General features: G+C 41.2%; 2 protein-coding genes across 4 annotated transcripts in view; one reads left to right on the top strand and one right to left on the bottom strand.

Annotated features, from left to right (window-relative positions):
• Positions 1-939: 939 nt before the first annotated feature.
• LOC308084566 (uncharacterized protein) lies at positions 940-24234 on the top strand. Its single transcript, XM_080427259.1, has 4 exons — positions 940-1063; positions 2908-3013; positions 4169-4438; positions 20659-24234. The coding sequence occupies exons 2-4, from the start codon at positions 2908-2910 to the stop codon at positions 23133-23135; spliced, it is 2853 nt and encodes a 950-aa protein (XP_080283385.1). The 5' UTR covers positions 940-1063; the 3' UTR covers positions 23136-24234.
• Positions 24235-26610: 2376 nt separating this feature from the next.
• Positions 26611-27317, bottom strand: part of tg (thyroglobulin) — a gene marked incomplete at its 5' end in the record, with an annotated part of 65118 nt that continues 64411 nt past the window's right edge. For all 3 annotated transcript variants that reach the window (XM_080427252.1, XM_080427253.1, XM_080427254.1), the window contains one exon: positions 26611-27017. In XM_080427252.1, coding sequence (XP_080283378.1) covers positions 26929-27017 — 89 coding nt within the window. In that variant the 3' untranslated portion in view covers positions 26611-26928. The remainder of the gene's footprint in view (positions 27018-27317) is intronic.

Here is a 27317-nt window from a genome sequence, read left to right as displayed (position 1 = left end):
CAGTAGGTAGCACTATCGTTGCAAAAGAAGAGCCTGGTTGCTTATGAGGCTCACGGTTCCGTGGTGAAGCGAATCCTATGGGTGAATCCAGTGGAGCATCAAAATGTTTCTGCCATTTGGTTTCTGCCATACACCGCTCCATTATATGGTCTGAGGTCGCCATCTAGTGGCCAAACATTTTAATGACAGAAAACTTGAATTCACGCACCGTCATTCATTCTGCCAAGTAATACTATTAAGCAGTGGTGGAAAGTAACACTCAAGTACTGTACTTAAGCACAATTTTGAGGTATTTGTACTTTAGTTGAGTATTTCCATTTTCCAATACTTTTACTTCTACTCAACTACATGTCAGAGGAAAATATTTAATTTTTACTCCACTACAGTTATTTGACAACATTAGTTACTAATTACTTTGTAGATTTTGACTATTATTACAAAACATACATTAACCACTTCAGCCCTATATAGGCCTACATATCGTCCATTTGAGAATAGCCACTATTTTCAAAATATGTGTATACATTTGAAAACTTGAAAAGGGACATTCTGCAGAATGAGTACTTTTACTTTTGGTACTTTAAATATATTTTGATGCCAATGCTTTTGTACATTTTGAATTCCGAACCTTTACCTGTAACAGAGTATTTCTACATTGCAGTATTGATACTTTTACTTAAGTAAAACATGTGAGTACTTTTTACACCACTGCTATTAAGTATGGCAGAATGACCAGCTTGATGTTGTTTTACAGCACTGTTTTCGGTAAACTGCCATAGAGCTATGGTTTCTATTCTGCCTCAGTAGCATTCCAACATTATGAAAAAGTAGGCTTGAAAGACTACGCAACTGTAGTCCGAAGATTGCATGCCAGTTTCCGGTTCCGGTTCAGTTTCTCATAACTCATTTTGATTAATATCGCGTCACCGGGCTTTCCACCGCGGAGGAACATCGTTTGACTGGCGCTGCAGCAGCTTTGATCTGGAAACACATGTGAGCTTCATCGTGTAAAGCAGGACTTCACTTCTTTCCAGTTCATTGTTGAACTTTATCCCGATTTAAGGTAAAATTACTCTTGTATTCTGCTTGTTGTTGTTTTCACTTGTTACTGTGGCACTAGCCATGGTTCACATGACGCACAGTTTTTTGAAAATGTTACATTTACAACCAGTACATGTACAAACGTTCAGATTTCTAATATAAAGTGCTGCCCCCAAAGCCATGGATGTTACAAGTTAAAGCGCATGGCTCTAAGTACCCGTATCTTGCGTAGTTTCAATAAAAAGCTTTTTAATCCGATCGCCAGCCATGTTCTATTTGTTTTAATAATGTATCAGTGTATAATACACATCCCAACCGATAGGGGCGTGTTGTTGAAAGCGTATGAAGAAAATTCGAAGAAAATGGCCGGCGATCGAATTAAAAAGCTTTTTATTGAACAATACGGAAGATACAGGTACTTAGACCCGTGCGCTTTAACTTGTAACATCCGTGGCCGGGGGATCAGCACTTTATATTTGAAATCTGAACGTTTATGTAGATGTGCTGGTTGTGAATGTAACACATGTGACATGCAGCGCCATGACTGTCATGGTATGACGGTCATGTTTCAGGGCTACTGTGGTACATATAATGCCGCACTGCGTGGATATTAGTATACATATTGTAACGTTTCGCAGTTCGCACCCCGAGCTGGAATCGAACCCCGGTCTCCAGATCGGCAGACCCCGGCAAGTAACAAGCAACACCGCTATTATTAGCTCTCCTGGAGAAGCAAGTTGCGGCCGGGGTCTCTTGCGGGGTCGCAACAATAGAGACACCCACTCAGCATAGCGTGCTAACACTAGTCTTAGCTAACTCAGATGTGATTGTGTGTTGTTTAGTAGATGTTACGCTGCAAACCTAGCCTGGTTCCAGACGAATCTGCCTTTGCAGAATTGCATCGCACTTTAGCCCTCGGCAGACGCAGTGTGTCAGTGTTTTTCAAGGGAGGCGGCCTGTCTTGTTAGTCCGTGAGCCAGGGGGGGTTGGTCGGTACCAGTGGTGGAAAAAGTACTCAAATGTTTTACTTAAGTAAAAGTATCAATACTGCAATGCAGAAATACTGTCACAAGTGAAAGTCCGGAATTCAAAATGTAGGCCTACTTGAGTAAAAGTACAAAAGTATTCAAAATGCATCAAAATGTACTTAAAGTACCAAAAGTAAAAGTACTCATTATGCAGAATGTCTCATTTCAAGTTTTCAAATTTATAAAAAATCTTATAGCAGATCTACAAGCTCACAATGCGGTAGATCGGCTATTTTCAAATGGCCGAAATTGATATAGGGCTGAAGTGGTTAATGTATGTTTTGTAATAATAATCAATCTACAAAGTAACTAGTAACTAAAGTTCTCAAATAAATGTAGTGGAGTAAAAGTACAATATTTGGATCCGAGATGTAGTGGAGTAAAAGTATTGGAAATTGGAAATACCCAAGTAAAGTACAAATACCTCAAAATTGTACTTCAGTATGTGATGGTGATCACGTTACCTCAAGTGTCTCAAACTAAAGATATTAAGACCTTTATTGCTTGAAGGATGCATTCCAGATAATGTAAAGAGTGCTGCGTTGAGTGCGCAGGAGATGTGATCCTCCTGCGTACCTACTTATTACTATGTAAACCAGTAAAGTCATCATTCTGCTTAAAAAGCTAAATAACTATTACAAACACATGATGAGAAAGTATCATTTTAATACATTACTTTATTTTCAGGGTTATAATTTGTATTCAATAATGATCCATTTTATTAAAATGCATCGTATTCATTCAAGTGAAATGACACATTTTAAGTTATACATGATACTGTTATGTAATTGTTATTATAAAGTATATTTTATTAATCAGATGTATTTGTGTTTTTCAGATGCCTCGTAAAAAAGGGAGATGGCGGATTGAAAACATGAAGAAGGGGAGGTTGGCTGCAATGAAAAGTGGCAAAAATAGCAGCAATTCTGGCAATGATGATGCAGGTAAATAATCATGAGTGTAATTAGAAATGTCTTTACCTACTTTGTGCCGCGCTATGAGCTTGTATATCTGCTATTTTTGAATAGCCAAAGTGTAAAATAATGCTTTTTAGCTCAAATCTAAAAATGACACAGTTCCAGGTCTTAATGGGTTAATGGCAGCTGTAAGTAACCGGTTGTCTGTCGTCTGTGTCTTGTGTATGTTTAATAGTCAACTGAATGTTTTCTGTAGCCTAGAGATATCATATCAAGTAATTCCCTGAAGAGGGTAGACCCTCTCCCTCATGCTAAACTTAAAGTGACTTCTAAGGTTACTTCTCCTCAAAAAGACAACTGTATTTTCCTTTCTCAATGACAAGTATAATATTATTATTGCATTTTGGCTATGTGCAATAACTGCAAGCCAATGTTCATAGGCATTGTCAGTATTTGTCTTATTTCTTGAATTCCTATTTCTTTAGTTGCCAATAATTCAACTGTAAGCCAGTGTTTTGAGTCTTTTATTGCTACACAATAAATAGTAAAAATAAATTCTACATTCATAAATAATACAAAATAAAATAATAATTATTATTAAAATGATTCTATGATTAAATGTATTCTATTGTTCAAAGCTATGTTAAATCCACCTTTGCCCACTACTAGTATTTCTTACCATAAGGTGTGCTAATGCTACAGATTCATATACATTTGAAAACTATTTATTTTCATTTTTTAATATATGTATATATATTTGTATTATCGGTTATCTGTATCGGTCTTGAGAAGCAGGAAGTTATCGGTATCGGTTTCAAAAAACCAATATCGTGCATCCCTAAAAATGACGTTGGTGTCCTTTCCTTAATTTAGCTTCCTTGGTGGTGGGGCGCATCAGGTGAAAGCCGGTATTACACTCAATGTAAACGGGAAGTAAATGAGGGGGAAAAAATGAATTCAAGGACAGACGGGAGTAAAGGTATTTAATTTAATTGCCATTTTCACCTGGTGTTAACATCAGGATGAGGACAATTATTTTAGCACTTACTGTAGCACACCTAGTGACTGCACCTTTCAACTGAACAGAGCATGGTAAACGTCTATAGTTTGATTTGATTACATTGTATAATGTAAGGTTACTGAATGATAACCAAAAGTCATTTCTACTGGTGATTTCCACAGAGCATCACAGGGAGAGGTCTACAGTATCTATAGACGAATCCACAGACGCGCTGCCTGTAGCTGCCTGTAGGCGGCCATTGCTGCGGTGTCGCGTCCGAGGAGCGTTGACACCGCAGCAATGGCTGCGCGCAGGGCAGCGCTCCGTGGATTCGTCTATAGAGATGGCCTCCCAAACATATTCAACATTGTCAGAGGGACAGCGAGAGACGGACCAGGGACGTGGACTGTTTGATGCAACGATGCAACCTGCTGTAAAGTTGAACAGGATAGGTATGTACTGTTTAATTTACAACATGTAGTAAAGTTGCACAGGATAGGTATATAATGTTTAATTTACAACCTGTTGTAAAATTTACAGGATGGGTATGTACCGGTTAATTCACAATAATGTAATAATAACAATAAAAATGGCTTGAATTTATGTAGCTCCTTTCATAAACCCAAGGACGTTTAACATCAAAAAACAATGAACAACCAACAGACAAACGAACAAGCAAAATAACAAACAACTATATGCCATAAGCCTGAGAGAATAGGTGTCTTTTCAAGGCAGTCTTAAAAGAGTCCAGTGTTGGAGCATGGCAAATCCCTATTGGGAGAGAGTTCCACAGGGTGGGGGCTGCTACACTGAAGGCTCTGTCCCCGAAGCTTCGCTGGTTTGCTTTGGGGACAGAGACGAGTCTGTGGACCGCAGTAGCAGACTCAAATTATTATTATTATTATTATTAATGTAGTAAAGTCGTACAGGACGGGTATGTACCGTTTTATTAACTGCTGGTTTAAATCTGTAGTAAAGTTGTACAGGATAGGTTTGTAGTGTTTTATTGAATACAAGAAGGCAAGGCCCAAAACACGCTCACTGCTGGTCAAATCCGGCAACCTCGGAATGGTCACCACCAGGTATTCCTGAACGTAACCTCAGTAAAACTATCTATGTCTAAACCTAACCGTATTCCTAAACTTAACCTCTGTAAAAACCTAGCCGTATTCCTAAACTTAAAGGAGGTTTCACCCAAAAAATGACTTATTTTCTATCAATTGCACACCCCATGAAGTCTTGAATCCATGGATTCTTTTTTGTTTTTGTCGCATTCCTAAGCTAATAATTTGATTCCCGTCTCCTACCGGCTAATGTATCCGGTAGGAGACACAAAGTAGATTATTTGCGTCTCCCTCCGGAAATAAAATACACACAGTCATCTGATTATTGTTTTAGGAATGCCACAAAAACTAAAATAAATCCATGAAATCAAGGCTTCATGGGGTGTGTAATTGATAGAAATAAGTAATTTTTTGGGTGAACTCCTCCTTTAACCTCAGTAAAACTATGCCTAAACAGTGATGTTGCTAGGTTTTCAATGTAATGGGTCCTGGGACCCAAGGGTAGTCTTTTAGATGGATCCCAGGGAGATTTTATGAGTCCCACCAAAATCCCCCCCCCCAAATTTGTGTTGCCTTCGGACTTCGGCGGACTGTTTTCTGTTGCCTTCAGAATCTTTTTTGGTGCCATTTTACACCACTAACGTTTATCTTTTATTTGTATCGTTTATTTTTAATTCATGTTTTTTTTTTTTTCAAATGTGTTACCCGTAGAATCACGGCAGCAGACCGGACGGCCCTCGTTGTGTGTCACACGCAAACGCGTTACCTAAAGAATTTGGTCTGAGCAGTGAACATGCGCAAAATGGCGGCTCCCGTGGATTATTATTGTTATTTGTATCGTCTTTCTAAGACGATACTGTTGTTAAATTGCCACAATAATAAGACTGCTGATTCTTAAGATACTGTTTATTTTATTTCTTTAAACAGTTTCTTTAACTGTCAATTAAGCAGCATACACCGGCACAGCCAAAACTGAATTGAGTAGCACAACCAAAGTACAGTAAGGTCAAAAAGTAAAATAAATGCTTAGTTGTCACATATTAACTGAGTTGTAGTATTTATTAATAATTTCATTTGAATAAATTAAGGTACATAAATGAAACGACTTTTAACCTGTAACTCACTGAGTTTTGGTATTATTTTAAAGCAACCAAGGTCCACATAAAAATAAATACAAATATAGCTGCAAGCAGCAATAATACGGGGCCAGTGAATGCATAAAGAAAAAAGAAAGAAGCAATGATAAGTAATATGCACAATAAGCCATAGAAACATAGAAGATTGAACTAGAGAAAGAAAACCATGCAATTAACGAATGAGCATTTTAAACCCTCACTAACCTCAGTAAAACTAGGCCTACCCCTAACCTCAAGAAATACTATGCGCAAGCCTACGAATGCCAAATCATGATCACCTCAACACATCGGCGGGGACAGGAATCGAACCAGTGACCTCCGGACTCATAGGCTGCCTTTCTTCTCATTGAGCTAGAGATAGCCCTGGAAGTGTCTGTTGATATATACGTCTTTCCGTCCCTGATGGACCAAGCCTCTGTTTTGCTAACTACTCTAGATCACTGGTTTCCTAACCATCTACCGATAGAGAAATGTTTACGTCTCCTCGGAACAGAAACTAGTGAAAGTAGACGATCTACAAGCTCACAAAACGTTGCTATCTGAAAAGTTGTGAGATTGTAGATCGGCTATTTTCACAATGAAGTATGTCATACTTTGAAAAAACATACTCTCAAATAAGCATTTCATGTTATCTTTAACAATTGCACATATTCATTGATACAGTCATGTTGTTTGCAATGCACTTTAAATTGAGTCTGCATGAAGTGAGCCTTGAACCGGCTACCTTGCGGTTGTCAGGCAGATGCTGTAGAGAGAGGTCATTGGACCGACAGACCTGAACTGGTGAAAAAGGAGCTCACACAGATGATAGTTTCACGCAAATGGCTGAAAAATCTACCATATGGCCGAGTTTCGTAAAAAGCGTATGCACGGTTAACTCTCTCAGTGCCACGCCCCGACATATCCCGAGTTTTTCCCGAGTACCCTCAGTGCCAGCACGAGAAATCCCGAGTTTTTACTTTTGACTGTGGTCGCGTTATTCTGTTTATTTTTCATGATCACTTTCGCTTCCTGACTACATCAGACTCACCCGGAGCCGGATGTAAAAAAAATAAATAATTTCCGGGTCACGTTGTTTTTCTCCGGTGATTTTCGGCCAGAATAGGGAAAGTCACGTTTTTTCACACGGTATAAAAAGCGAACGGAGAGGTCCACGTCTACTCTCTTTGGTCTGGGTGACGATCAGTCATCGTAGTCGTGTATCAAGCCCAAATAACCAACTACACTTTAGAAACAAGCCCAAAAAAACGCGGTCCCCACAGCTACCAATATTTACAAGCAACTTTACAGAAAAATAAGCCCAAATTCGCTTATAATAAGCGGACATGGCAACGCTGTTTAGCACGGTTCAGCACGGTGACGTTAAAGTTGGATGCTGTTGGACGCAGCCTTCCAGAGTAATCATCACACCTGGTCATACGCACTGGTTGTACGCACGTCTCTGTGATATACGAACCCCTTTGGGAATTGCACGTCCGTTTGTGACTACCAAAATACGACCGGCCTTTACGAACTTTATTTACCCCATATTTACGACCCTCGTTATGAATCGGGGCCATTGATACTGTGAACATGAGCCATCTGCGAGCACAAGTGGCTCTACTAGTCGACCACTCTACAGTGCCGTGTTGAAAAGTACACGTACGTGCCCCAAACCCTTGTTTGATCATTGACCCATCTAATAGTACAGTACAATTGTGAAATAACATATGATGACATCATTACTGATGTAACACCTAAATTGTCTTTCAAGCCACTTAGATCTGTGTAGATCAGGACACCTTGTGTTCGCAATAAAATATAAGTAATTAAAGTTTCAAACTCTAGAACAAAGCAAAGACTTTACATCAATGGGTGATCCTTGTGAGAATAAACAAATCAAAGGTCATGGCAACTTTTATTTAAGAAGACTATCCAAATCTTCTTAAAGAAAGGTTTACTCTGTTTTCTCCACCAGACAACTTCAGACCTGAAGATCTAAAAACTCATTCTAATCGCTTTAATCGCTTCACTTTGGTCGCTCTGGTCAGCGTTGGTGAAAGAAAAGTGTCCCGTGACTCCCGTCGTTTCATTTGCTTGTTTGCAACGTGACCATGGGACAAAATCCCTTCTCCATCAAGTTGTCAAATACACACACCCTCTATCTTTCTCCGGCCCGGCCGGCAACTGTACTGCCCGGGGAGGACAGAGCACAGAGCAGGTCCTGGTCCTCCTTGCCCGGAACGTCACGTCAGTAGAAAACGTTTGTTGACTCAAATACCAATTTGTGGGCTTAGTTTTGTTTGCCGGTATTCAACAGATGTACACGGGGACCTTAATTTACTGTGTTAATTTAACTGTCGGATGTAAATGGTCGTGGGTCCATATGGTTCTATTATGTACCCTCTCAGGGTTACAAAAACACCCGAAACGAAGATTGAGCAACTATTTTCTATTTCGTGACAAAAATATATCAACATCATCATTTATAGTGGAGCTGTCCAAAACACAGACCAAGTCGGGCGTGTGTTTTACCTAATTCGCACTGGCAGCTTGAGTCTACTGCCTGGGGAGATTGAGCAGGACCACCCACTCGCGAGATGTCACCTTCGGCTCAGGACTCTGGAATAAATATAACGCAGTGTGTTGGGCTAGTTGCGGCAGGCTAAACCCCTACCCGTTACCCTAAAACTGCGATTTTCTACTCATTACCCGTTAAATGCGGATAAGGGAGCTGGCGCTGTCCCTAAACGCTATTCTGCACCTGCTATAACCGTTACCCATTATGCTGACACCGCTATTTGCGGGTGGAGGCGTGCCCGTGGGCGTGTTGTTGCTATATCCCCAAAATTGCTATTTTGCCCACACACATGGGTGCGGCTTTGGGAAAGCACACAGCGGATTCTAAAACTACCCGCAAAGAGCACACAGACTGCCTCTCTCTACTAGGCTATTATTTTCAACAAATCTCTGTGATTCTAATTTTACTATAATCAGCAGAAGGGAGGGTGTCAATTCCTTGTGTCAATTGTATTTATATAAGATGATAGTTTATTTTATTAAATAATTGTCATAATTGTCAAATTGGGCCCAGCCCGTCACCCGTCGTTTTTCTAAACAAGCTTAATTGCTGCATGCAGCCTTCTTTCCTCATTAAATCTTGGTAATTCGTTAAGAACAGGATCATTCTACCCTATTCCAACAGTCTATATATTTTTTTTAAAACAGCTTGGAGCAAATAGGGCTATATAAATGTATACAATTAGGTAGGGGTGTGCGTGGATATTCAATTAAACAGGGCTGCCCCTACTAACCGTTTTCAAAATGATATTTGGTTATTCTATGAAATATATTTTTAATTGAGATATTTTCGTTTTTTCCATATTGCTGTCATGTCTTAATACAATTATGCTTTTAACAAGCAAAATAAGCAGTACAAAATAGTTTGGATTACTTTGTTTGATGGGAAAGAGTTGCGATGGAGAAATCACATCCAATATAAAGACCTGGATCGTTAATCGCCCATGTTACCTTGTACTGGCCGCTACCAGTGCTCCGGTCACTTGAAGAAACAATCCAACGTTTACTTTGAGGTGAGGAAGACATGAAGAAAGCTTTTTAATCTCAATAGTTTGTCTGAAGATCCATTCTATAAACTTTAAGGGGGGCTCTGACTTGCGCTGCTGCAGTGACAAGACAGCTGATTGATTTGACCTACTTTTGCGCAATGGTGATGTAATTAATTATTTGGGAGCAGGTGTGTAAGATTCCAATAGTATAAATATTTTAAATGGCTTTCATATACTCTTCCGGATCTGATTAATATGACAAGTTGCTTATTGTGAACACAATAGGCTACAAATTAATTAATATAAAGATTTATAAAAAAGAAGAAAAAAGGGGGGCACGGTGGCGCCTGCAGTAACTTCTTTGTCTCTTCTGGGCAGCCAATCACGGTCCTGCAGTCACTGCTTGTGGTCCTTAATTCCCTGCTGGATTTACTGTTTCACTGACCAGTTAAATCTTTCCCCCAACTCCCAGACTCCATTCCTAAATGAGGAAGAAGGAGGAGCATGATGAAACGGCACAGAAAGGATTAAATAAAAATAAAGATTGATTTGATTGATTTTTACACTTTGTCAGCTTGTTCTTTTGTCATTCCATGGTACATCATGATCTTGTAATTGTATTCGTTTTTTTTACATTATAACCTGCAGTCCATTTGGAAATTAGTTGGCTGTTCATTGCAAGAGGAAGTTACAATCTTTTCTATTTTGATTAGCTTACTGCCTTCAAAGTACCCAGGCTGTGCTCCAGTATTTTATTTATTGTGGGTAATGTATTTGAGAACAGCAAAACCAATCATGTATGAGTTTATAGCCCTGAAACATGACTGTCATATCGTGACCGACCGTCATGGATGAGCTCAACTTGGTATTTAAACTTTCTCCCTTTTTGGTCCGTACATCTACATGAACGTTCATATTCCAAATATAAAGTGCTTACCCCATGGCTACGGATTTTACAATTATGTACGTTTCCTCAGAAGTACCCGAATATTCTCAATTGTTAAATAAAAAGCATTTTAATCCGATTGGTGGCCATTTTTCTCCATAAGCTTTCAACATCGCGACCTTATCGGTTGGAAGGTGAATTGCACTCCGATACGTTATAACTCTATGAGAAAATGGCCACCAATCGGATTAAAATGCTTTTTATTGAACAATACGGAAGATACAGGTAATTCTGAGGGCCCGAACATAATTCTAACATCCATGGCCAGCCCTTTATATTGAAATATGAACGTTTATGTAGATGAATGAAGCAGTAAGGGAAAAGTGCAAACACCTGGTTGAAGTTCATCCATGACGGTAACAGAGCTTGCGAAATGACATTTCCGGAGGGTTTACCAGGCTAAGCAAAGACATGGCTAGCATGCAGACAGAGTAAGACCGCATGGCTCATTTGCAAATCCTCGTGAATTTTAAGTAGCCATGCGGTCTTCATTTACTTGTAACAGAGTATTTCCGTATTGCGGTATTGATACTTTTACTTAAGTAAAAAGTTTGAGTACTTTTTCCACCACTGATTACTAGCAATAAGCAATAACTTGGATAACAATGACACGATTGCAAAATGCCGGCTATTTATTATTACCTACATAACTAAACGAGTTTAGGGAGTTAGGGGAAACAAGAGCTCGTCATAGTGTCAACATTATATTATATAAGCAAAATATAATGTAGGCTACCTATAGAGTCACTTAGACAGATCTGCAGTCATGGTGACACATAGGATGCGTGTCGAGCGCCTGTGAGCAGGCTGCCGTTTCATCTGCTCTGAGTGTTTTCTTGTTTGAGTGTCTTTTGTGAGCTTTTTCTTTTCCTATAAGGGGACTTTTTGTTTCCTTGGCTCTTTATATATCCTATGGATAAGAACATTGTATATCATTCATTCATTCCCATTGGTGTAATGTTTTCTTAAATGTTTACCATGCTTCTTTTTATTGACCTCTGTATGAATGTATTGCACTGGAGCCGTTGAGCAAAGCAAATTTCCTTCGGGATTAATAAAGTATATATCTATCTATCTAGGGGGTCCTCGTAGTTACTACAGGGGGTCCGAGATATAACATTTTCTCTCTCTTTTTTTTTTCTTTTTTTTACGCTATACCAGCATCCCTATTTTGCGGGGTAACCTACATTCACCGAAAATAGCCGATCTACAAGCTGACAATGCGTCATGCTGCAACAGCTTGTAGATATGCTATTTTTGTACAGAGCCAAATGTCGAATGATTAATGCTTTAATCTCAACGTCAATTTTAATGTTTTCCGAATGAGAAATACAAATGTATTGGCTACTATAATAAGCACATCATGCTGCTATTACCCTGACATTATGCAGAGAGGCTATAAGCATGAATATTCTTTTATTGCTCAATGATGAGTTTGCCTATTTGTTACATAACTAACAGAGTTTGGGTAGAGTTAGGGAAAGCGTTCACAATCACACTCTACAATTTTATTACACTTCTTCTTCTTATCACATAGCCAAAATATAATGTAGGCTATACACGAATCCACGGAGCGCTGCCCTGGGCGCAGCCATTGCTGCGGTGTCAACGCTCCGCGGACGCGACACCGCAGCAATGGCCGCCTACAGGCAGCTACAGGCAGCGCGACTGTGGATTCGTCTATACACTTAATAGAAAATTGAACAATGTTTAGCTGTATGTCGGAAAGAAACCATGCAGGAACATTAAGTCAGCCAGTAAAAGCTCACGTTCTGCTTTGATCAGGTTAATGTTATATTATCGGCTGCCTACAAGCATCGTTGAACTCGTGGCTCAACGTGCCCTCGGTGGCTCGTGGTAATTATTAATGCTTTGATCATCTCATCAATTGTAAGTCTAGAATGACAGACGCAATGAATACAAGAGTATGTTACATTATATGTACAGTATATATGCTACAAGCAAGCAGAGCCACAGTTGAAGAAAGTTGGCTCGGGCAGGAGTCGATCCCGTCCTCCCAGTGCGTGTGCTTTTCTTTGATTGGCCGAACGTTGATATTATAGCGCTCCGACCTCGGCAATCAGGCGATGTCTTTGGCGCAGTCGGTAGCGCTGTCGCCTCACAGCTACAAGGTCCTGGGTTCGATTCCCACAGGGGACGCTGTGGGCGCTGGGGGCGTGTTCTCTCCTCCGCGTCATCAGCGCCCATACCTTAGGTGGGGTTGGCGAAAGGGCCTTTCTGTGTGGAGTTTGCATGTTCTCCCCGTGTCTCCTAGGGTAGGTACCCTCACAAAAACATGCACTAATCCTGGTCACTATACTGCCTCCCCCTGGCCAGCCGGGGCGCCTGATGGAGGGGAAGGGAACTGGTTGGAATAACGTGTTCTTTCCACATGCTACGTCCAACCAGGGAAACTCCCCCCTGTCAGGTGACAAGAAGGTCAGTTGGCTCTCATGCATTGAAGGAGGCATGAGCTCGGCCCTGGCCTCCCTAGGTTGGCAGAGGGAAGGTAGTGCCCAGGATTACATAGACAATTGGCACTGAGTGTTAAAAATAGGGTTATAAAATCGTGGGCTAAAAATTTTAAAACTTATTGTAAAAGCTAAACTATGAAATTGTAAAAGCTAAACTATGAAATATCAACCAATCAGATTAAGGGGTGGGGCTAAGTAGCTCCAATGAAGGACAAGGACTCTCATCTGAATCCAATGAGGCAGCTAGTGCCTACGACAAGCAGGTCACTGAGTCCAGTGCAGGGATGGGCAACTGGGCCCGCACCAGCACTCAATGTGGCCCCAGGCCAAAATCCCAAAACTTTTGAAATCGCAAAGAAAAACAAAGTAATCTAAACATATCCGAAATGGTGAACTATTGCCTTCAGCTATTCCAAACATGCAACTTTCCATGAATCATTTTAATTACAACCAGCCATTAGGCCACGCCCCTTTTCGAGACCATTAACACATTAACCGCCAAGACCGTAGTCCTACGGTCCATTAAATCCAACTGTTAAGCGCCGAGACCGTAGCCCTACGGTCCAAGGTCTTTTTAATGGTTTACATTAGATTAACCCCTCAGGCACATTGTGGGTTAATCTCTTTCATGAAAATGACGTAGAAGTTGAAAAAAAAAAATCTGAACATGTGATCACACAAAACATGTTTTACAACTCACTAAAGCAGTGATCAGGGGTCCCATCAAACCTAAAGTTTAATCCGAGCCGATCACTTTCTCTCTTTCCCTCAGCTGCGCTGCAGTAATCAAAGCAGCATGGCAGGCTCGTTGGGGAAGCGTGTGCACATCACATGCCGCGCTCGTAATGTGCACGCGCACGCTCGCACCTGACTGCCTGTAATCACTGAGAGTAGCAGCAGCCGGCAGACGGCTCTATGGGGGAAGGAAGGGTGTGCACGTCAGTGCTCGCACTCGTAATGTGCACCCGCACGCACGCAACCTGTCCCACACACACACACACTGCAGACAGGACAGATCATAACACAAACACACAGAATGTTACCCCTTTGATAAACTGACTGATCGCGACGCCAATATTGTTGTTTTGTAAATAATAAAGGATCCAGGTTACTGTGACCTGCTCAGATCAAAGTCACGGTGGAAAAATAACAGGTGGGGGAAGGAAGGGTGTGCACGTCAGTGCTCGCACTCGTAATGTGCACCCGCACGCACGCAACCTGTCCCCCACACACACACTGCAGACAGGACAGATCATAACACAAACACACAACATGTTACCCCTTTGATAAACTGACTGATCGCGCCGCCAATATTGTTGTTTTGTAAATAATAAAGAATCCAGGTTACTGTGACCTGCTCAGATCAAAGCCACGGTGGAAAAATAACAGGTGTCCTGAGATCTGAAACGTACAAAAGGGGTGCTGCGCGCACCCCTCGTTCTGTGCATTTTCCAAAAAGTTTAGTAAGAGCCGATCGTGATTGAGAGAGAGAGATAGAGATATAGATAGATAGATTGATAGTAGTAGTAGTGATAGTAGTAGTGATAGTAGTAGTGATAGTAGTAGTAGTAGTAGTAGTGGTGGTAGTAGTAGTAGTAGTAGAAGTATAGTAGTAGTATTAGTAGCAGTAGCAGTAGCAGTAGTTCAGAGAGTTGTGAGTGAACGAGAGATCCGAGTGTGAGATACGTAAGTTGAGTGAACGAGAGATCCGAGTGTGAGATACGTGAGTAATATTGAGTGAACGAGTGAATTGTACGTGAGTTTGTGTGGGAGAGTTATATTGAGTGAAAGAGTGAATTGTTTGTACGTGAGTTTGTGTGTGTGAGTTGATATTTTGAGTGTAGTAAGTGTGAGTGATATATATAAATCCTACTGAGTTTTATATATATATATATATATATATATATATATATATATATATATATATATATATATATATATATATATATATATATATATATATATATATATATATATATATATATATATATATATATATATATATATATATATATTATAGATAGTGAGGGCGTGGAGGTAATATAGAGTGGAAGAAATAGGAGAAGATATATAGGAGAGGTGATCGGCGTCACAGGGAGAGAAGAGGAGTAAAATAGGTGGTAATAGAGAGGAGATAAAGTTTATATTTTAGATATAGTGTACTGTGAGAGGGTAGTTATGGTAGGGAAAAAGTGCTCACGCAAGCGCAAGCACACCGTCGGACCTGGTCAGCAGTCCATGGAGAGGTTCTTGGTGGGGCCTGCTGCAGCAGCCTCCCAAGAGCAAGCTCCGGTGGTTTGTCCTCCTGTGGACCTCCAGCCAGGGCCGAGTGTCGGCACCCAGGACCGCGAGGACCTGCCCGCCGGCCGTAGGACCCGAAGCACCCGTGTCCTTCGTCCACGGATCTCCGTCCCAAGTCCTCCTGCGAGCCCTGCCCGGGCCCGGCCCGGCGGCAGTGTTACGGGGAGCGAGTTGGGGTCAGGAGCGGAGGAACCCGACAGCCACAGCGACAGCAGTAGTGAAGCCTCTGAGGGCTCGGCTTGGGAACCGGGTCCGGCGCCCAGTCGGGGCCACAGTCCTTTTTCCAGTGGTAAGCATACATTTTTTTTTTATCGTTTTATGTGTTACAAGTTGATTTGATCGAGTTGTATTCGTTACTAGTTCATCTGACCGTGCGTTTAGTTGATTCAATGCAGAAAAGTAAACTATCGTCGTTGCCAGGTTTGCTAAGCCATGGTTCACATGACGCTTGTATCTGTTTCAGGGCTAGGTCTGCTAAGCCACACTGGACTTGTTTTTCTGTAAATCTGCTTGAAAATGATGGTGATTGTGAGCACTTTTTTTTTGATATATTTGAAGTGCTCATGTGGCCTATACTCGGCTATTCGCTTCTTATGGGCTCGTTTTCATAGACCTGGTTGCTTATTACTTTCCCACAATCTGGCAACATAAGTGCGCGTGCACGACAGGCCCGTCTAGAGTAGCCTATGTGTCTGCGGTTCTCAACCTGTGGTTCGCGACCACAACGGAGCGAGCCTCGCACAACGCCTCAAAACGCGATATAGGCCTATATATATATATATATATATATATATATATATGCATCTATCTTATGAGATGATTACAATGTTTAGGCTCTATTGATTTTTTTTTATTGTGTAAAATAACACATAAAAATAGCAGATCAACAAGCTGTTTGAGCTTGTAGATCTGTTCATGTTGTTTTTCTGACCTGAACTGAAGCCTTTGATGTCGATCAGGCATGTCTATTTGATCTCATATGTGCCTTTTGTCAGTCGCTCTGTCTGGATAATGTTTGCTAAATGCATAATATTGTTGCTTATTACTTTCCCACAATCTGGCAACATAAGTGCCCGACAGGCCCGTCTAAAGTATGTGTCTGCGGTTCTCAACCTGTGGTTCGCGACCACAACGGAGCGAGCCTCGCACAACGCCTCAAAACGCGATATATATATATATATATATATATATATATATATATATATATATATATATATATATATATATCTTATGAGATGATTACAATGTTTAGGCTCTATTGATTTTTTTTTTATTGTGTAAAAATAACACATAAAAATAGAGCTTGTAGATCTGTATGTTGTTTTTCTGACCTGAACTGAAGCCTTTGATGTCGACCAGGCATGTCTATTTGATCTCATATGTGCCTTTTGTCAGTCGCTCTGCTCTGTCTGGATAATGTTTGCTAAATGCATAATATTCACCAGAGTATTTGAAATTGTATTCTAGATTCTGATGCTGAGGAGGAGGTACTGGTGGGTGCCATGGATGCAGATGATGATGACGGTAGTACAGTAGGGGTGAGTGAATTGTCAATTATAGCACAGGAATGAAAAAATGCTAAAACCAGGGTAATGGTAAATGTACTCTCTCATATTTATTTATTCAGTGTATATATGCATGTGGTCTGTGGATGATAAATGCTTTGCTAAAGATGGACATAATATCTAAATAAAAGTATATTTTATGTTATCACAGGGTTGCATGCTAGTGGTGGTGAGGAGTTGCTGCAGGAGGTGCTGGAGGAGGGAGCAGTTGGTGGAGCGGTTCGTGGAGCTGGTCGTGGAGGTAAGGTGTGTGTGTGTGTGTGTGTGTGTGTGTGTGTGTGTGTGTGTGTTGTGTGTTGTGTGTGTGTGTGTGTGTGTGTAAAAAGTATTTTATGGTAATGATCTATTTCTATAATTCACAGGTGGTGGCAAGGACAAGGGTCCTCCTCCGGTGTGGTTGTCCACAGGCTGGTGTCCTCGGGACATCCCCTTCACAGCTGGGACTCCGGGTCCTCAGAATGCCTCTGCAGTCTGATAAGCCCGTGGACTTCTTTGAGCTGCTGGTGTCGGATGAGTTGTTGGAGGAAATCTGCACTCAAACCAACCGCTATGCCTTACAGCAGCCGCGCAGTGACAAGAAGTATGCCAGATCCAATAAGTGGGAACCGGTGGATTTAAACGAGCTCAAGCGCTTCCTGGGGCTCTTTCTTCTCACCGGAATCAACCAAAAGCCTGAGCTCGAAATGTACTGGTCCACTGATGAGTACATCGAGGCCGCCGTCTTCCAGAAAGTCATGCCGAGGAACAGGTTCCAGGCTATTTTGAGCAACCTGCACTTCGTGGACAACACCATCCCCCGCCCTAAACCAAAAAAGCCCGAAGACGAGGACAAACTCTGGAGAGTCCGCCCAGTGCTGCAGTCCTTGCTGGCCAATTTCCAGGAAATGTACCTGCCGAGCGTGGACATCAGTATTGATGAGGGAATGCTGTTGTGGCGGGGACGCCTGGAGTTCAAGGTCTATGCCCCACAGAAGCCGGTCAAGTACGGCATCAGGTCGTACATTTTGTGTGATTCAGCAACAGGCTACCTCCACAACATGCTGCCATACTGTAAGCTGAAGCAGACACTACCTGCCACCATAAAACAACTATTAGGCAGGTTAGGCGGACTTGGGTATAGGCTCTACATGGACAACCTGTACAACTCGGTGGACACGGCCATTATGCTCCTGGATGAGAAAAAGACATACGTCTGCGGGACCCTTCGTAAGCGCCGAGGACAGCCAGCAGCCATCGCAGATGTTACCCCTGCAAAGCTGCCACTGGGGTCCACCATCTCTCGCCACTCCAGGGACGTGATGGTACTGGCATGGCGAGCCAAGAAAACAAAAATCGTCACGATGATCTCCACCTTGCACCCTGATGGCATGCTGCCCGTGTCCAGGAAGGAGAAACGGAAGAGGAAGAGGGTGATCGAAGATAAGCCTGTGTGTGTTATTGAGTACAACAAACACATGAACGGGGTCGACAAGCTGGACCAGAACCTCAGCTACTACATGTGCACCAGGAAAACCAGGAAGTGGACAAAAAAGTTCTTCTTTTATATGCTCCAGATTGCCCAGTTCAACGCCTATGTCATCTACAAGGCCAGGCACCCAGCTGGCAGAATTCAGAACTTCTACTCGTTCATCCTGGCAGTAGTGAAGTCCTGGACCACCCTCGGGAACCTTGGGGGAGTGGCCCCTCCTCAGGAGGGTAGGAATGAGGCCCCGTCTCCTGAGGAGGGGTCCGAGGAAGAGGATGAAGACCTTCCTCAGGGGGATGGGATTGAGGCCCCACTCCCTGAGCAGGAAGAGGGCGCCGCCCGTCCTCAGGAGGGTAGGAATGAGGCCCCGCCTCCTGAGGAGGGGTCCGAGGAAGAGGATGAAGACCTTCCTCAGGGGGATGGGATTGAGGCCCCACTCCCTGAGCAGGAAGAGGGCGCCGCCCGTCCTCAGGAGGGTAGGAATGAGGCCCCGCCTCCTGGGGATCGCCCCGGAGCCGCCCGTCCTCAGGAGGGTAGACACCCATTGCCACCAAACGTTGACCCTCCGTCCAGGATGAATGACAGACTAGATCACGAACTGATCAAACTCCCAAAATCAAGTTCATCTAAGCAGTACCCACAAAGGCGTTGTAGGGTTTGTGCCCGATCGAAGCTACCGACGAAGAAGAAGGACGGGAAAAACATCCGGAGCGAAACGAGCTATGAGTGTAAGTCCTGTCGTGTGCCCTTGCACTACAAATGTACACATCGTTACCACACTGTACAAGACTACTAGAGTGGCCTCGAGAGCCGGGTGAAGGGTAGACGCACGCTGATCCGCTCAGGGTAATGCAAAAAAAAAGAACTTTATTTTTGTTTATTTATTTGCACTAATTGCACTCAATTTATTGATTTGAATGATTAGTATTTATTATTTGATGTTACATTTAGTTTGAAATGGCTTGCACTTTGTGAAGCGGCTGCTACTATTTTGTTCAACCTACCAACCTCAACCTGCCTATTCATACTGCTTCATGTGATTTATAGCCAGGCAGAGATTTTACTTTTATTTATTTATTTTGCTCTAATAGCACCAATTTGTTGATGTTGAACTCCCTAGAGATTCACAACATGTCATAAATGGCATAAGAGAAAAAAGGCAAGCTTGTAGATCTGCTATGAATGTAGTATTGAGATTTTGAATTGTGTGGGCAAAAAGTTTGGAAAATGACGCTCTTGATGAATATATTGATGTTGCACATCAACTTTGAATTATTATTTATTATTATTTGGAAGAAAAAAAAAATGTGAAAAATGTTGTTTGAATTGAGCACTTTGGAGCGAAACAGAGCAATAAATGTACAATCAAAAGCAGTTTTATTTTATTTCTTTTTATAAACAAGTATTGTTTACATGACTGATGTCAATGAAGGCGCAAAATAAATTTGAAACACTTTTGAAATCAAGTTATGCCTCTAAATGTGTGTCATTTACTAAAACGCTCATGTCTCAGCTTCTGAAGAAAAAGGCCTCTTTTTGGTGAAAACCAAGCTGTATTCAAACTCCTCTAGCTAGAAATGTTTTCATAGTCCTAATACAAAATCTTCTGTGGGCCCTCAAAAATAAGTCAGAATGGTCAAAAACCTTGGCAGTGGGAGAGCCTGTTCTAGAAAACCCCTTGGCAGTCAATGTGTTGAAATACGTAATTGTTCGACACTTGTTGTGTGTGCAAAGTTGTGCAACTTTTTGAGTACGTTTAGGCCCTCAAAAATGTGATGAATCTATGCAATTTCAATAGGGCTTTGCACTTGTGCTGTGCTCAGGCCCCAATAATAATTTGTGTAAATGGAGGGCTTATGTGGTTATGGGATGATTTGAGGATAGCATCAAGTTGTACTGATGTTGAGTAAACTGCTGATCATGTATTATGAGAGGCTGTTGTATTCCAACATCTTGTACATACAAAACGTACAATTCGAGAGTTGGTGAATTACAATGTTGCAGGTGATAACACGTGTATTTTATTGATCGTTTAACTTGCTGTAAATTGTATTTACAGGAAGTTAATTCATCTACCACAGCTCTAGAAGAAGAATCACTGCATGGGAATGTTTTAATTTCAAACACTACTTTTCATTTACATTTGGTCTCCTCTCATTTATCTTTTGCCTAGACTCCTTGCACCTCCCTGTGTGTAAAGAGTTTTCACCTGAACATCATGAGAGAAGCCCCAGTCTGATCCAGGAGGAACCAGAGCCTCCACACATCAAAGAGGAACAGGAGGAGCTACTTCAAAGATGCGAGGAGGCAGATGGGTCAACATGGACATCACTACAGGAGGAGCTACTTCAAAGATGCGAGGAGGCAGATGGGTCAACATGGACATCACTACAGGATGAGCTACTTCAAAGATGCGAGGAGGCAGATGGGTCAACATGGACATCACTAGCAATGAAGAGTGAAGGTCATGTTGAATACAGAGAGAAAGAGCCTCGAGCCAGCACCTCAACTGAACACATGGAAACACAGGCTTATATAGAGTACTGGGTTCCATCACAACCAACTAGTGATGACCAGCTCCTCTCTTCACACTGCTCTGAATCTGACATCACTGAAGACAGTGATGAGTGGGAGGACACCAGGGGAGGTCAGTCAGCTTTAAATACACTAAAATCACACAAGACACAAACTGTGGAAGCCAAGCCCATGTCCTTTACTTGTGCAATTTGTGAAAAGGGCTGCATTGAGAAGGGTGATCTGGAAAGACACATGAGGACCCATACAAGGGAAAGGCCATTTACTTGTACAGTTTGTGACAAAGGCCATACCACAAAGAGTAATCTAAAATCACACATGAAGAATAAGCATGGGGAAAAGGCCTTTACTTGTACAATTTGTGGCAAAGGCTGTCATAATCTAAAATCACATATGAGTAGCCATACAGGGGGAAAGCCCTTTACATGTACCGTTTGTGGCAAAGGCTTAAGTCATAAGAGTACTTTAAAAACTCACATGTGTACACATACAGGGGAAATGCCCTTTAAGTGTACAGTGTGTGGCAGAGGCTGTCTTAGCAAGAGTATTCTGGAGCAACATAACATGATTCATACAGGGGAAAAACCCTATATGTGTACAGTTTGTGGAAAAGGATATAGTCAAAAGCGTTTAATGGAAGAACACATGAGAACGCATACAGGGGAAAAACCCTTTGCTTGTACATCTTGTGGTAAAGGCCATAGCTCAAAGGGTAATCTAAAAAAACACATGATGACTAATCATGGTGAAAAGGCCTTTACTTGTACAATTTGTGGGAAAGGCTGTAATAATCTAAAATCGCATATGAGGACCCATACAGGGGAATTGCCCTTTACATGTACAGTTTGTGGGAAAGGCTGTCGTAGTCTAAAATTGCATATGAGGACCCATACAGGGGAAAAACCCTTTACATGTACAGTTTGTGGGAAAGGCTGTCATAATCTAAAATCACATATGAGGAGCCATACAGGGGAAAAGCCCTTTACATGTACAGTTTGTGGCAGAGACTTTAGTCATAAGTGTTCTCTAAAAACACACATGTTTACACATACAGGGGAAATGCCCTTTAAGTGTGCATTGTGTGGCAAAGGCTGTATTAGCAAGAGTCAGCTGGAGAAACACACATGGATTCATACAGGGGAAAAACCCTATATATGTACAGTTTGTGGTAAAGCATTTAGTGAAAAGCGTGAACTAGAACGACACGAGAGGATTCATACAGGGGAAAAACCCTTTACTTGTGCATTTTGTGGCAAAGGCTTTAGATGGAAGCGTAGAGCAGTAGATCACATGATGATTCACACAGGGGATAAACACATTAAGTGCACAGTTTGCGGCCAAGGCTGTAGAGACCAGAGTAATCTAAAAATGCACATGATGACTCATACTGGGGAAAAACGCTCCACATGTACAGTGTGTGGCAAAGGCTGTATTCATAAGTATGCAGTTAAAAAACACATGAAGACTCATACAAGGGAAAAAACCTTTAGTCAGAAGCGTAGACTTGAAAATCGCGTGAGGATTCACACAGGGGAGAAACGCTTTAAGTGTACAGTTTGCGGCCAAGGCTGTAGGTACCAGAGTCATCTAAAACTTCACATGATGACTCATACTGGGGAAAAACGCTTTACATGTACAGTGTGTGGCAAAGGCTTTATTAAAAACGGTGCTGTTAAAAGACACATGAAGATTCATACAGGGGAAAAGTCCTTTACTTGTACAATTTGTGGGAAAGGATGTACTAGTCTAAAATCGCATATGAGGACCCATACAGGGGAAATGCCCTTTACATGTACAGTTTGTGGGAAAGGCTGTCGTAGTTTAAAATTACACATGAGGACCCATACAGGGGAAAAGCCCTTTACATGTATAGTTTGTGGGAAAGGCTGTCATAATCTAAAATCACATATGAGGAGCCATACAGGGGAAAAGCCCTTTACATGCACAGTTTGTGACAAAGACTTTAGTAATAAGAGTTCTCTAAAAGCACACATGTATGCACATACAGGGGAAATGCCCTTTAAGTGTGCAGTGTGTGGCAAAGGCTGTATTAGCCAGCAGGTTCTGGAGAAACTCATACAGGGGAAAAACCTATTGACAAAGTCTCATGAGTAATGTGAACACACACACACACACACGCTGACTCTTACTGGGGAAAAGCCCAGCCCAATCCCTTTGCATGTACTGTCTGTGGCCTTGGCTGTATTCAAAAGGGTGATCTGAAAAGACTCATCAAAGGCTGTAGAGAAAAGTAATCCAAAACACATAACTAATAGGGTAAAGCTCATTACTTTTCCAGTTTGTGGCAAATGCTGTGGTCAAAAGTGTGACTCATACAGAGGGGGATTCCCTTTGTGGCAAAGGCTTGAGTGACATGCACAAAATGCACATCTTGAATCATTCAGTGCCAAAGACGTGTACACGGCCAATTTTTTTCAGAAGCCCAGAGTGCCAAAGACGTTAACATATCCGTTTTAGAATTTCTTAGAAAAAGAAAAAATATATATAATTATGTATGTATGTATGTATATATAGGTGTGTGTATAATTATTATTATTTTTTTTCACACAAAACCAGGAGATAACGTGATCCCAACATGTAAAGCTCTATTCACTTCCTGGTTAATGTATTTCGGAAAAAGCCTGTATCTCTGCTCTTGTGTTATACTATGTGTTTTTGGCGAGACATGCCATTTTCAACGGTGTATAACAAGCGAACAGGAGCTTTTTTCACGGAAACACAGTGAAACCCTGCGTGATTATCAACCATCAGGGGATCGATCATACTGGAACTAAATATTCTGTGGTTACGTAGGTAAGAAAATCGCTGGCACTGTGGGCAATTATGTTTTTATTTACTTGACACTGAATGAGTTAAGATACTGTATGTGGATTTATCAGGTATTCATCAGCTGTTAATTGAAGAGTAATTATACATAGCAAGAGTCAGCAAATGAGATATAACCATGGAATCACCTATGCGCAGCCAATTAGTCCGGACATTCACTTGTCATTCTATACTTGTGAAATGCTGTTGGTGAGTGCACATCTGTCTTTAATGAAGATGGAATTGTAAAATAATAAAATAAAAATGAACTTTCCCCCCCGTAGCCCGTGCCTAATTTAACACATAAGGGTGTTCTTGATCTGTTATTTTATTATTAATGTCATTTTTATTAAGGTTGTGTGGACGGGAAAATAGCCATATGTGTGTAGTCAAGGTCTTATACTATTACTCCAGGGTACACGATGGGAGTAAGTATACATTTTATAGCCTGCATATATTCTGCTATATTCTTGTTAGTTTGGGTCCCGGGTAGGGTTGATCCGATCAGGTGATTGGAAATCGGGATGTTCACGTCATTTAAAAAATATATATATATACTTTTATAAATCTTTTTAGTGCGTGACACAGACATGACTCCACATTTACATTACATTACAGTCATTTAGCCAAAGTGACTTACAATAAGTGCATTCAACATAGGTAGGGAACGAAACTACTAATCACCAGAAGTCCTAAGTGCATTTTCTGCTAAAACAAGCAACTAAGAGTATACCTAGCGCTAAGGTAAAAGTGCAATATATCAGCTACCTACTTTCTTAAACAGATGAGACAAATAGCAAAATCAAATGAGCAAGAGCTAAAACAAATAAGTGTATCGACAAATCAAATGAGCAAGAGTTAAAACAAATAAGTGTATCGACAAAAAAAGATCCAATACAATAATAACACAAGAGTTCGTATAACTAGTTAACAACAAGCAGGCAAGGCGAAGAGGAAGGGTAGTGTTTCCTGAAGAGGTGGGTTTTCAGTTTACGGCGAAAGATGGGCAGTGACTCTGCTGTCCTGACATCAGTGGGGAGTTCATTCCACCACTGTGGGGCCAGAACAAAAAAAAAGACTCCACTTTGCAATCGCTCACATTGTAGACTGCTCGCGACATTGCCTCATTAAAAAAAAGATCCCTTTCACAGAGTTTAAATCTATAAATTCCATCTGAGTTTGGGACTAGCACTAGCATTTAGCACATAGCAGTGGCATGAGGTACTTTTTTTGCCTTGAATATACTTGAAAGGCAGAGAGTGACATTGATCGTTTCTCGTCTTGAAAGCAATGAAAGGCAGACCATGTTGCCATACTGTCTGAATGGGACTCGTAGAATCTCAAACTGTCCCTGGGATTCTGGGACCCATTCAAATGACCACTCCTGGGTCCTGGAACCCACAAACTACATTGAAAACCTGCTAGCTATCACTGCTACTGCTTAGATGAGAAGTTATTTTGATACATTGGAATTGCTGAGATTTTTGACATATTTTAGTTTGTTCAAGAGAGGATATTTAAGTTTAATATTTTGTGCTGTACCACTAAGCTATAAAGATATTAATTTAGTGTACTCGTTTTGAACCAATGCTGCACTAAAAAAACATATATAAAGGTATCCATGACCATGTCGTTTAAATAAACAAAACAAAAAACCTGTATGAGACAACTTCAATGCTTTCTTTTTTTATTTTCTTAATGCATTGCCGAAATATCAGATTGGGAAAAATCGGTATCGGCAGATACTCAAAATCAAATGATCGGGATCGGGAGCAAAAAAACGTGATCCCTAATCCCGGGCAAACGTCTAATTTCTCTTTGGGGTCTTGAGCTAAAACGTTTGGGAACCACTGGTCTAGCTCAGTGGTTCTCAAACCTTTTCATGTCAAGGACCCCCAAAATGATATGTATTTGGCCGCGGACCCCCATGTCAAAATATTTCGTTCCAGGGACCCCCATGAAGAAAGGATTTGAGTTACAAATGTTCTCTTTAAAAAATATTATATCCCAAGATTTGCACAAAATGTGTTTTAAAAAAAATAGCAGATCTACAAGCTCATAGCGCGGCACCGAGAGTGCCGTGCTGTGAGCTTGTATATCTGCTACAGCCAAAGTATAAAAGGTTAAAGTGGTTAAAATTATTGTGATGCTATATTAACAGATTTTGCTGGGGGACCCCCTGGAACCCCGCCTAAGGACCCCACTTTGAGAACCAACGGTCTAGCTGATGTCATGAAACCACAGGTGTCATGTTTGGACACCTGGCAACCAGACGTACTATCATTCATTGATAACAGTTGCTTGTCCTCCACAACAATGCTCTGTACATAATAAGCAGTGGTGGAAAAAGTACTCAAATGCTTTACTTAAGTAAAAGTACCAATACTGCAATATAGAAATACTCTGTTACAAGTAAAAGTACAAAAGTATTGGTATCAAAATGTACTTAAAGTACCAAAAGTAAAAATAGCCGATCTACAAGCTCACAACGCGTCGCGTGTGTAAAATACGGCTAAAGTGGTTAATGTATGTTTTATAATGTAATAATTTATATCTGCAAAGTAACTAGTAACTAAAGTTTTCAAATACTTGTAATGGAATAAAAGTATAATTACATCTGAGATGTAGTGGAGTAGAAGTAAAAGTATAGACAATTGGAAATATTCCAGTAAAGTAAAAGTACTTCAAAATGGTACTTAAGTACAGTGCTTGAGTAAATGTACTTAGTTACTTTATACCACCGATAATAAGACAGACGGTATGATGTTTTTGAAATGCTTTTTATTGTCACTACAATGACAGCAAGGGGACAGGAACAATAAGCAGCACACTTCAGTCTAAACAAGAGATTCTATAGTGCATTGGTTCTCAATCCGGGGTTTTTATCTAAAACTCTGAGAGTTGCAGACCCGTAAGGGTCCATTTGGACCTCTGGTGGTCCCCAGACAGTATGTTGAGAAACAGAGCTATAGTGAATGCATTTACTCTGAACCTAAAGAGCAAGTGACAGGATATCTATGACGTCATCTATAAGTGACGCCACTTGACCTCATCAGAAAGGGACATCGGGTGTGGGTGGGGCTTAGTTGTAGGCATCCTTCTCAGTCTGGGATTGGCTGGAGGGCAGTGTAGGAGTCACGACAGGCTGGACAGGCTCGGCCCCCAGATCAGCTGAAAAAAAAAGAATACAATAAATCACAAGTCTTTAGAGTCGAGTAGTTTAGAGTACACTAGAGTAGTTTAAAGTATGATAGAGTAGTTTACAATTTACAGTTTGGGCATTTAGCAGAAGCTATCTCTTGATCCATACATCAAGTGCAGAGAGACAGTGTAGTGCCTCAGTAAACTAGGATCATGATGATGTTATTTAGACTGAAGCTAGGTTTGAGGTTTACTAAACCACAAACCTAGCATCTCTCTAGGTCGTCCTCTAAACAATAATATAAACAAATATATATATATGTGTACATT

This window comes from Gymnoscopelus braueri (assembly GCF_963280865.1).
Source record: "Gymnoscopelus braueri genome assembly, chromosome: 4".
Classification (NCBI taxonomy): domain Eukaryota; kingdom Metazoa; phylum Chordata; class Actinopteri; order Myctophiformes; family Myctophidae; genus Gymnoscopelus; species Gymnoscopelus braueri.
The sequence above is the reverse complement of the archived record's forward strand: the minus strand, read 5'-3'. Positions and strand labels throughout refer to the sequence as shown.

Excerpts from the sequence above, each read along its gene's own strand:
- LOC308084566 (XM_080427259.1), top strand. The coding sequence starts at position 2,908 with ATGCCTCGTAAAAAAGGGAGATGGCGGATTGAAAACATGAAGAAGGGG. Across the intron at positions 3,014-4,168 it reads TTCTGGCAATGATGATGCAG|AGCATCACAGGGAGAGGTCT; the intron begins GTAAATAATCAT and ends TGATTTCCACAG. Across the intron at positions 4,439-20,658 it reads TGTAAAGTTGAACAGGATAG|ACTCCTTGCACCTCCCTGTG; the intron begins GTATGTACTGTT and ends TCTTTTGCCTAG.